Genomic DNA, 12,581 nt, shown 5'->3' with positions numbered 1-12,581 from the left:
ATCCTTGATCCATTTTGAGTTAATCTTGGTATAGGGTGATATACGTGGATCTAGTTTCAGTTTTTTGCAGACTGCTAACCAGTTTTCCCAGCAGTTTTTGTTGAAGAGGCTGCTATTTCTCCATCGTATATTTTTAGCTCCTTTGTCAAAGACAAGTTGGTTATAGTTGTGTGGCTTCATATCTGGCTCCTCTGTTCTGTTCCACTGGTCTTCATGTCTGTTTTTGTGCCAGTACCATGCTGTTTTTATCGTTACTGCTTTGTAATATAGTTTGAAGTCAGGTATTGTAATACCTCCAGCATTGTTCTTTTGACTGAGTATTGCCTTGGCTATTCGTGGCCTCTTGTGTTTCCATATAAATTTAACGGTAGATTTTTCAATCTCTTTAATGAATGTCATTGGAATTTTGATGGGAATTGCATTAAACATGTAGATTACTTTGGGGAGTATCAACATTTTTACTATGTTGATTCTACCAACCCATGAGCATGGGAGATCTCTCTACTTTCTATAGTCTTCCTCAGTCTCTTTCTCCAGAAGTGTATAGTTTTCCTTGCAGAGGTCTTTCACATCTTTTGTTAGGTTTACACCTAGGTATTTGATTTTTTTTGAGGCTATTGTAAATGGAATTGTTTACATACATTCTTTTTCAGTTTGCTCATTGTTAGTGTATAGAAATGCTAATGGTTTTTCTATGTTGATTTTATATCCTGCTACCTTGCTATAGCTACTGATGATGTCTAGAAGCTTCTGAGTAGAGTTTTTTGGGTCTTTAAGGTATAGGATCATGTCGTCTGCAAATAGGGATATTTTGACAGTTTCTTTACCTATTTGTATTCCTTTTATTCCTTCTTCTTGCCTAATTGCTCTGGCTAGGAATTCCAGTACTATGTTGAATAGGAGTGGAGATAGTGGGCATCCTTGTCTGGTTCCTGATTTTAGAGGGAATGGTTTCAGTTTTTCTCCGTTAAGTATAATGCTGGCTGTAGGTTTGTCATATATAGCTTTTATAATGTTGAGGAACTTTCCTTCTATTCCTAGTTTTCTTAGAGCTTTTATCATGAAATGGTGTTGGATCTTATCAAAGGCTTTTTTGCATCTATTGAGATGATCAAGTGGTTTTTGTCTTTGCTTCTGTTAATGTGGTTTATTACGTTTATTGATTTTTGTATGTTGAACCACCCCTGCTTCCCTGGGATGAAGCCTACTTGGTCGTGGTGAATAATCTTTTTGATGTGTTGTTGAATTCGGTTTGCCATTATTTTGTTGAGGATTTTTGCATCAGTGTTCATTAAGGAGATTGGCCTATAGTTCTTGTTTTTGGAGGTGTCTTTGCCTGGTTTTGAAATAAGTGTAATACTGGCTTCATAAAATGTGTTTGGCAGTTTTACTTCCCTTTTTATTTCGTGGAACAGTTTAAGGAGGGTTGGTATCAGTTCTTCTTTAAAGGTCTGATAGAATTCAGCAGAGAATCCATCAGGTCCTGGACTTTTCTTTTTGGGGAGACTCTTGATTGCTGCTTCAATTTCATTTTGTGTTATAGGTCTATTCAGGTGATTGATTTCCTCTTGGTTCAGTTTTGGATGATCATATATATCTAGAAATCTGTCCATTTCTTTAAGATTTTCAAATTTATTTGAATATAGGTTCTCAAAGTAGTCTCTGATGATTTCCTGGACTTCCATGGTGTTTGTTGTTATCTCCCCTTTTGCATTCCTGATTCTACTAATTTGGGTTTTTTCTCTCCTCATTTTAGTCAGGTTTGCCAGGGGTCTATCGATATTGTTTGTTTTTTCAAAGAACCAACTTTTTATTTCATTAATTCTTTGTATGGTTTTTTTGGTTTCTATTTTGTTGATTTCAGCTCTTATTTTTATTATTTCTCTCCTTCTATTTGTTTTGGGATTTGCTTGTTCTTGTTTTTCTAGGGGTTTGAGATGTATTATTAAGTCATTGATTTGGGATCTTTCAGTCTTTTTAATATATACACTCATGGCTATAAACTTTCCTCTCAGGACTGCCTTTGCTGTGTCCCATAGGTTCTCACCACATACCTATCAGTTCTAACGCTTAATATTAACGGACTTAATTCACCCATCAAAAGGCACCGCTTGACGAAATGGATTAAAAAGGAAGATCCAACAATTTGTTGCTTACAGGAGACCCATCTCACCAACAGAAATAAGCATAGGCTTAGGATGAAAGGCTGGAAGAAGATTTACCAAGCCAGTGGCCCCCGAAAACAGACAGGAGTAGCAATACTTATCTCTGACAAAGTAGACTTCAAACCTACATTGATCAAATGAGATAAAGAAGGACATTCCATACTAATAAAAGGGGAAATAGACCAAAAGGAATTAATAATTATCAACCTGTATGTACCCAATGTCAACACACCCAATTTCATCAAACATACCCTGAAAGACCTAAAAGCATATATAAACGCCAACACAGTGGTTGTGGGATACTTTAACACCCCATTACCATCAATAGATAGGTCATCCAAACAAAAAATCAATAAATCCAAGATCTAAAATATGCAATAGATCAAATGGACCTAGTTGATGTCTACAGAACATTTCATCCAACCTCTACACAATATACATTCTTCTCAGCAGCCCATGGAACCTTTTCCAAAATAGATCATATCCTATGGCACAAAGCAAGCCTCAGGAAATATAAGAAAATAGAAATTATGCCGTGCATACTGTCTGATCACAATGCAGTAAAAGTAGAACTCAACAACAAAAGTAAAGACAAAAAACATGCAAACAGCTGGAAACTAAATAACTCATTACTTAATGAAAATGAATCATCAATGAAATAAAAGAGGAAATTAAAAAGTTCCTGGAAGTCATTTTCTAGTTTCTTAAAAGGACATGCAAAGGGAGGGGGGATCATAGGTAATGGATTTTTAGCTTTTGTTTGTTTCTTATTCATTTAAAGTGATAAATTGTTCTATGCACTGCTTGAACTACATCCCACACGTTTATTATTATCTGGTTCATAATATGTCTTCATTTCCAGTTTGATCACTACTTTGACCCATGGGTCATTTAAAATTATAGTGTTCAGATTTCTAAGCAGTTCTGCTTTTCTTATTATCTTCTGGATATTGATTTCTAATTTAATTTCACTATGATCAAAGGCATACTTTGAGTGATTTAATACTTGGAAGTTAATTTTGCTTTATGTCCTGCATCATAACCAGTTTGATAACAGTCCCATGTGACTGTGAAATGATGTGTTTCTGGCTCTCCTAAGTGCTCACCATATGTTGGTGAGGTTGTTTGTTAGTTGATATGTTCAAATGTCTAATTTTAGGGTTTGGGTGTTATTATTTGCTTGTTTCTTAGTCATGGGTATTTTGTCTTCATTAATTGAGAAAAGAATTATTTGATGATCCAGATTTAGAACTGTGATAATTTCCTGACAATTAACCTTTCCATAATTGTAAAATGACCTTCTGTATTTTTAGTATGTGTCTTGCTTAAGATCTCCTTTGGTACTCATATAGCTATTCCCACTTTCTTTTGGTCAGTGTTCCCCTGATGTATCTTTTCTTCCCTTTATTTTCAACTTTGCCTGTCAGCATATAATTTTCTCTTCTATCTGCTGTGACAATTTTAATTATCTAATCTTTTCATTTGACTTTTGTTTACATTTACTATAATTACAGTTAAATTTAAACATATCTGTCATTTTATAATTCACTTTCTTTTTGAACTTAAATTTTTTTTCCATTTTCTTTCTGTTCTGGACTTTTTTCTGGATTGAATGATTTCAGTCTAGTTTTGCCTCCCTAGTTTGTTATTTATGCCTCCTGTTAGTAGTTTTTCAGTGTTGCCTAGATTACAGTGTATATCCTTTCCTTATCTAAACTCCTTTACTCCATTTTTGCCTTTCCCATTATTGATGTCATACATTTGAAACTAGTGTTCTATTAAATTAACACAACATGATATATTTCCCTCTCATGTCAGATCCTGAAAGAATTTTAAAGGCTCATTAGTACATATCTAGGGATTTTATATGAAAAAGATAATCATGTATATTTGCTTTCTACATATGTTTTTGTTTTATTTACTGTTTTGTGATTTATTTCATATTCCATCCATCTTCCCCATCTCCATCTGATCTCTAAATATTTAGATATCTAAAACACATTGCTGGGTTTTAAACAGTCACAACAAACAAGATATAAAAATTTTACAAAGCCAGTTATTGCTGGTGCATATTTCACTTGGCTGTGTAGGAACCCAAAATAATCCAGCAGTGAGAACAAAGCTGTATCATCTTGGGAATGCTAGCTTTCTACTTACTCAGGTTCCCATGATGGTATTTATTGTAGTTATCTAGCCTTATGTGCAGAATTTATCCATGGCCATGGCATCTCAAAACCCCAAGCTGCTGATTGGCACAGATGACTGAATGTATCATGGAAAAGCTCTTATGGGAACAGAATCGATGTATGACTTGGAAGTAAGAGAGCATGTGATGACATCGACCTGACCATGCTGATCCTGAAAATATACTACAGGCAAAATCAAATGGTAAAAAATCAAATGGCTGGTAAAATTGGAACCAAGCCATTTTCAGAGACTCATGTCTTAATTCCATCTTTTTGAGAGGATAGCAGTTCAAGGCCAACCTGGGCAAAAAGTTTGTGAGACTCTATCCCAACCAATAAAAAGCTGGGTATGGTGATGTGCACTTGTCATCTTAGCTATTGGGGAGCATAAATAGAAAGATCCCATCTGGGTCAGCCTGGGCATTAAGAGTGAGATCTTATTCAAAAAATAACTAAAGCAAAAAGGACTGAGAATGAGGATGAAGCAGTAGAGCTCCTGTCTAGCCAGCCTAAGGCGCTGAGCTCAAACTCCAGTACTGCAAAAAAATAAAGAAAGAAAAGAAAAGAAAAAAACAGGACCAAGACAACCTTTTATAGGACTTGGCAACTATTATGTTAGACCAGAGAAATATCAGTGCATATCTTACCCCTAAAGTTTTCTTGCTTGGATGTTGACAGACTTTCATAGGTCTTAGTTCCTACGTTTTCAGTAACCATTACCACCTATTCCCTGTACGAATGGATCATTTGTTCCTAAAGAGTTAAAACTTACCATGTTTTCAGAGCTTGTAGGACTAGCAGGTACTTTCTCATTTAACTGATTGTGCTTCTCTCTGCTCCAGTTATGTGTGGATTTCATAGCTTAATTCTGGGAGAGACAATCTTGCTTCCCAAGTTCTTTGCATATATTTTAATGATCATAGTACTGATTTGTTTTGCATTTTCTAGTATCTGGATATAAAAGTGAAATGGTGATTTCCACATTAATCACCTTATTAATACTTTATACTCTCCACAAAGACTCCATTATCATTACTTGTTCTATTCATTCTGCATCTGAGTTCCTGCAGTGTGTTAGCAACAACAAACCTTTGAGCTAAACAAATAGGTTATGCACTGCTATCCTTTTTTTCCAAATGAGGAAGGAGTCCAGAGAGAGTATTTGCCCCGGATTGTACAGTTGATTGATAGAAGAGCTTAAAGCATGACTTAGCACCTCAGTATTAACCCTGTCTACTTTCTAGGATATCTCTCTGTGTTACCTTTTGACTTGATTTTCATGTATCTAGCAGCGTTTTGTTTTCTGCAAATAATTTATCAAATGTTTTGATTATAAGCTTTAGCTAAGAGGGCTATGTGCATTTGTGTTTGTGTGTGTGTTTAAGTGACAATGTCCAAAAATTGTTTTTGTTCTGGTGTGAATGACTTGAAAGTTTGGACTGTTTGATTTCTGTAACATCTATCTAAGTTTATGATTTTATTAAAATGCATAAACCTTCAACAGTATTAATATCTTATCCTTTGTTGTTAGTATCTTTTAAATCTCCACTTTCTGAATCACATTATAGAGAATTTTGCATACCCTAGGTTAGTTACCAGTAGCTATAAGAGATGTATAATTTTGGTAAAGTTAGACTTTTAAGATGTTTTTGAAATAAGCTGAATATTTATTTCACCTTTTTACAAATATCACTAGTCCCAGCCAACTTTAGTTGTATGAGTGCTTGTGTAATATAAACGGGCACTTCAAGCAACACCGAATAAAGAGCAAACAGCCTACCAAGCTAGGCAGTGGCAACACACCAAACTCTAAATAGTTTTAAGGAATTATTCATCTTTATTAAAATTTGAAGAGCCACAGATGTTTCCCAAATATTACATGCTATGCATTATGATCAACCCAAGCACAAATATTGGGGTATTATTTAAAGTAGAATCAAAAGTTTTTGATATTTTATATTAATTTATTCAGCAACCATTTATTGAGTTTCATTCTCCATATTAACTGTGGGAATTCCATCAAATATTTTTGTTTACTTGGTAAACATTTTTGGCAGCAGTGAAATTGGTGAATTTAGGATTATCCCAACTCTTACAAGTTCCACCTTCTAAAAATTTCAGACATCTGAAGTAACTCCACACTTCTTTAGCCCTCTGTCATCTTTTGGCCCTCTCCATCACTGACTTCTGCCCAGACTGCCACCATAGCCTCTGAAGTGATCCACTTGTTGTTTCCATCTCACTTCACTCTAGTCAGTTCTTCACAGTAACACTGGATGGTAATTCTCAAAGGCAAAACCAGTCCTGTTACTCTATTGCTTATAAATAATCATAGTTGCATCCCATTGCCTTTAATACCACAAATTCTCTCTTTTCAGCTTTTTATTCTTCTAATTGATCACACAGTAGTATCCCTTACTTTCTTTGCTTTACATGGAATTCCTAATGCCCTGGGCCATTCCATCTCTTCAGTCTTTTTTTATTTTTTCTCTCAAACTCACCAGGGTGTTATACTAGTCATTCTTCAAATGTTGTAAACCTCTAAGACTGAATCAGGTCTCCTATTATGTACTTCCATGACAAGAAGTCATAGAAACTCATAATTTTAGCAATAATCTGTCTTACTGAAATTGGAATTTCTGCTAGTGTAGGAATGGTCCTGTGTTTAGGACCCTAGAAATGCTTGCCTCATAGTAAGTCATAAAAATTTTTTATATCACAAATTACCTCAAATAAAGGTTAAAAAAAATATATTCACTTTCAAAAATGGGTGAAAATAATACACCCATTTGTTATATTTTCTCTGGGTCTGATGTCTGGGCACACCTGAGCAAGTACCTCTACAAGGCTGCAGTTACATATTGGCCAGGACTGGGTTCTTATCTGAGGACTTGTCTGGTTAAGGATCTGCTTTCAGTCTCACTGATTTTTAGCAGAATTCATTTCAACAAGGCAGTAAGAATGAGAGCTCCAGCTTCTGGATTGCTGTTCACTGGAAGCCAACCTCAGATCCTAAAGGTTCTTTAGGCTGGACCAGCTAATCTGGCTCTCTATTCTTTAAAGCCATCAAAGGAGAAAGTCTTTAGAGTGAATCTGTTAGCAAGATAATCTTACGAAAAATGCCATAATCATGGAAGTGATATCCTGTCACATTTGTTGTTGGTTATAAGCAAGTTCTGTGACCCACCTGCATACCTGGGAAGGATTATTCAGGGAGTAAACATCAATAAGGAAACATCTTAGGAACCATCTTCCATAATAGATGCTCAAAAATGGCCATTGAGTGACTAAAAGGAAATCAGGTTAACCCTTTAATTCCAGGAACAGTTATAAGAAAAATCACTTTTTAAAGTATTCACTGTTTTTTTCTAAAAACAAAATCTTAAAAAATCAAAAATTCAAAAATAGCTTATAGACATAGAACACTAAAAATTATCTGACTCTGTAACTCTGTAATTTTACCATTTAATATGAAAAGATTTATTTTTACTTTCCCCATTCACTTAACATGTATATTTTTCTCATGTGGATAGTTTTGTATTCATTTTATGAAAAATAGTATATTTTGATTTAATTGGTATATTTTCAAGGTAATCTTCAGTAATTATGCAAAATTAAGCTATTAAAGTAGAAAGAGAAAATTTTAAAGTCATTCTTTAAGTCTAATCTGACCTCCAAACTAAGTCAGGTCTACTATTATATACTCCCTTGGCAACCATATTATTACTATAACGATTGTATAGTGATTACATGGATTGTATGTATAATGGTTATATGGCAGTATAGATATGAAATGGTTGTAAGCATACTTGTAAGGTAAGTTTTCTTCTATTCAAGGATTTGAAGGAGTTTATTAGAAGATATAAAACACAAAAGAAGGGGGGAAGGTAAAAGTTGACAATCATGAATAATAGAGTTATTATAACAATTTTAACTCTAAGAAAAAGAACAAAAGAAAAAACATAGGAGTGTATCAGTTCTTCAAGAAAAGTTTATTACTAATATGAATTCTGTATGAAAATGTTACTTAATGATCATTGTAAATACAGTTATGAAATTGAATATGTTTTACAAAATGATTTTAATAGAAAATGTAAAATTCTCTTGTTCAAAATTTCTTCCATGTATTTATCATTAGGAAAATGGCAAATCATCACTCAAAAACAAAATTCATAAGTGTGTTTCTCTAGAGAGCTAAACTGGTGAGATCCACTTACTTGGCTTTCTAGATGTTTAATTGAGACCAAGATAAAGCTCAAGACTATTTAGGGAGTAAATTGAATATCTTGAAGACCTAAGGTGACCATATTATTTGTTGTTCAAAACAGAATGCTTTTGAAAGGGAAAGAAGGCAATATTAATAATCAGACTAGAACAGCAGGTATCAACTTTGAGGCTGTCCTCAAGGTTCAAATGATGTCAGTTCTTATCTTATTGGAAGTAGGGACAGCTATCTGGGGCAGTTTGCCTTGGGCCTCTATTGTTACAGGTATTGATTATATTTTGTCTTTCATTTTTTCCTTTTTTTCATATCCTTGCAGTTCAAAAACTCTCACTGCAGAACAATGTAGGGTCATAAAGATGAAACAGGTCTCCACAAAAGGCTTGGAGGCTACCACCCAGGGGCTTGGTTTTGGGGTAGGAGCTTAACCCTGAGGTGCTAGTGATGTACCCTAAGGATCTCTTTTTACTTTTTGCTTTCACTTCCTGATGGCCAAATGATGGCAGAGAAGAACATTTGAGTGTGTGGAGGTGCAAGCAGGGATGCAAGGAGCCCTTTCTTCCAGACACAGATCAATCTATTTAGACCAGTTATTGAAGTTTTTGACTATGTGTGCATGTGTGTGTGTATAAAAAAGTCCACAAACAGATATATACATATATGTGTATGTATGTATAACCCAAATCACAAATGCGCACATACTGCCAGACATATATAAACACATGTTAATATTATCAAAATAAATTTTCATGAAATAGTATTAATCTATACCACATGGTATATACACTCATTTTCTAATCCTTTCTTTTTCATTTTCCAAAAGAATGCTATTATGACCCTCTAAACCTGTGACTCGATATAAAAAAAAAAAGAAAATGAACTCTGCTTTAATCATATTCATCAAATACTAATTGTCAACCAACATTTTGATAGGAGTCCCTGGAAGCATGCCTCATGTACAGCCTAATATGATGCACAAGGAGGGCATTTACTGTTTTTTAAATGAATGCATTACTGAGTTGTTATCAAAACATAATTTTATTTGTGAAGGCCTAAAGCATAGGGGTTCTCTCATGAATGTTCCAAAAATCAGATGTATAAATGGGAAGACAGACATATCTTCTAAGTAGCAGTGAGTATATATTCTTACCCAAAGAGAATATCTTTTAGGGTATCGATGTGTAACATAAAATGGTATTTACATATACCATCAGTTAGTTAGCCATCATTAAATATTTAAGTTGTTGCTTCCAGAGTTTTTGCTTTTGTTTTGTTGTTGTTCTCTTTACTTAGTTAATTTTTAGAACTAATGGCACAGATAGTTTTTCTTTACAACAGATGACTAATTTTCTTTTTGCCTTCTAAATAATGTCTTTAATACTTTCCCAAGAGTGGAACAACAGAGTTCATCTGCCTGGTTGGTTTTATATTATTGTTATGTTTTGCTGTAGGGTCCCTGAAAGATGGGACTAATTCATATGCCTTGGACAATATATGTAAATGCACTTGAAACTTGTAACCTGTCAATATTTGATTTTATTATTACTATTACTATTTTATTAAATAATAAACATTTTAAATTTTAACTGTTTATTGACAGCATCTAGATATCTTCCAATTATTTGCTTCATGGTGGTGTTTCATTTTTGGTGAGCTTCCTGTGCATATCCTTATAATCTGGGTAAAGACAGCCAATGTGGTGTTATGCATCTGTAATCCCAGTACTCCAGAGGCTAAGGCAGGAGGATCTTGAGCTTGAGGCCAGTCTGAGCTACATACATAGTGAGACCCTGACTCAAAATAAATAGATAAAAACAAACGAATACAAAAATAAGGAAGAAAATGTAGTAATTTTATAGTGCCTTTGTTGGAAAGATATGTGTGTGCTGGCTGATTTGCAAACAAGTTCACATTTGGGATCTTAAAGCATTTTCTTTGAATTAGTTTTTGTTAGATGAAGAGCAATAATGCTTGAAATATCTTCTCTAAGATTATACTATGTGTGACCTACTGAAAACTGTTTGATTTTTTTCCCCATTTTTTTAAGTGCTTTTTTTATCCTTATTTTTCTCTAGGCTCGAGAAATACAAGCCCGGGTACTAAAACGTGTTCAGATAGAACAGCCAGATGCAGTTCCTGCACAAAAACATTTAGCAGCTGAAATTTGTGCAGAGATTGCAAAACATTCTGTTGCTCAGAGAGACTATGAAAAAGCAATTAAGTTTTATAGAGAAGCTGTGGTTCATTGTGAAACAGATAATAAGGTCAGTACCCAGTACCTTTATAAAAATTTTAGCACCTTTTATTCCAGATGTCATCTAGTTTCCCCAAATGTAAAATTCTCACTGCCTTACTTACAATGAACATTTGAAAAGAAATATAACAATACAGAAGTTAAAAAATTAATAGTTTCCAGAAAACATTCAAAATACTTGTATCATGCCTTAAATTTAAAAATACAGTGTTATATGTAAAGCAGACCTGTAAACTTTATTTTTAATATTCATCTATGTTTTAGCAGTCATCTTACAACAGTTTTCTCAAGTCACAAATAAATAATCTGGATCAAGGTGATTCAGTTCCTTTACTAGGCACCAATTGTACACTTCTTTGTTTCAATTGCCCTTTTTGGTGCTGAGGGTGAAAGGTGACTAAAATGAAACAATGACCTGGCACAGGGTGGTGATTGATATAAATAACCTTTCATAAGGCATAACCAAACAGGTACCTTTTTTAATGGTGACTAAATGAGTAAAAAACATTGTTTTATTTCTGAAACATAACTTAAGAGACTACCTGTTCGAAGATTTTTTATTTTATAAATAAGAAAGCAGTCTAAAGTGAGTTACCTCCTATTTTTCTATTTTTTTCCAGTGAGAGAGAAAATAGAGATGGGTATGCCTATAGTTTTTCTTATCTAGCACACTTGGCATTTTTATTATAGTAATTTTAAGTCAACTAAAGTTTAGTCTCATCCAAACATTTTCCTCATTCACCTTTTATTCCAAAGCCATTTTGTGACTATTCTTGCCTTTTGCTCTCTAGATAATGTTGGAACTGGCACAGTTATATCTGGCCCACGATGAACCTGATGCCTGCCAGCGGCACTGTGCACTGCTTCTCCAGCTTGACCAAGATAATGAACCTGCCACCATGGTTAGTACAGGAGACTTCTATGCTGTGAAAAGAGTTGAGTTTTACATTCCCAGTGGAGGTTTCAAATTTTACCCCTTAGAACTAATACTAGATGGTAAAGCACGGCTCATGTTGGTTTTGGAAGAAGTAACATATTTCTAACGTGTACATATTATCAATAAAAACCAAGAATCATTAACAGTGTGTTTACAAGAATGACAACAAACTTGGATCATGCCTTTATTTGCCCTTTGGGTCTAGTTAATTTTTCTTTATGCCTAACTGGATACTTGGTCAGATGGCAAATCTACAGTTTTCTAAAACATTTACTCAGACATGTTGGAGTAAATTTCAGAGTTTCAATGGAACTTTTGGAGTTACAAAAAAAAAAAAGGCCTATATTATTCTAGGTGTTCAGTTTTAAATAAAGTTTTGCTTTTCTTTCTCATTTTGATCTGGATTGAAGTAACTGTCAGCATACAAATAGCTCCATGGATGATGACATTGTGTGAGGTTCATTCAAGTTTTTGTTGTTATCTTTGGTTATTACTTTTGTTTGTTTGTTTGTTTTTTGAGGCAGTGTCTCACCACGTAGCCCAGGATGGCCTATAACTCATGATTCTTGAGTGCTGAAATTACAGATGTGGTGACACCATGGGTCAAAAGCTATTATTATAACTAAAATAATACAAAGTTTCTCCTTTTTAAAACATAAAAAAATCTCAGGTCCTTCTTGTTTATATTCCTTTCAAATAATTATGACTTAAATTTTGTTTTCTTCTGTATTGTCTTTAAATTTCTCATTGTCATTTTAGCCAAGTCTAGTGAATGAGGCATGTTTTCTACCATCATACATAGAATTTTCAGCTCCCT

At 34.1% G+C, this 12,581-nt stretch overlaps 1 protein-coding gene across 3 annotated transcripts in view; it reads left to right on the top strand.

Moving 5' to 3' along the window:
• Ttc21b (tetratricopeptide repeat domain 21B) overlaps positions 1-12,581 on the top strand; it is a 79,001-nt gene that overhangs the window by 46,207 nt on the left and 20,213 nt on the right. For all 3 annotated transcript variants that reach the window (XM_074071007.1, XM_074071006.1, XM_020156911.2), the window contains 2 exons: positions 10,649-10,837; positions 11,619-11,729. In XM_074071007.1, coding sequence (XP_073927108.1) covers positions 10,649-10,837; positions 11,619-11,729 — 300 coding nt within the window. The remainder of the gene's footprint in view (positions 1-10,648; positions 10,838-11,618; positions 11,730-12,581) is intronic.

The sequence above is a fragment of the Castor canadensis genome, chromosome 4 (genome assembly GCF_047511655.1).
Source record: "Castor canadensis chromosome 4, mCasCan1.hap1v2, whole genome shotgun sequence".
Taxonomy (NCBI): Eukaryota; Metazoa; Chordata; class Mammalia; order Rodentia; family Castoridae; genus Castor; species Castor canadensis.
This window is presented reverse-complemented; position numbering and strand designations above follow the sequence as displayed.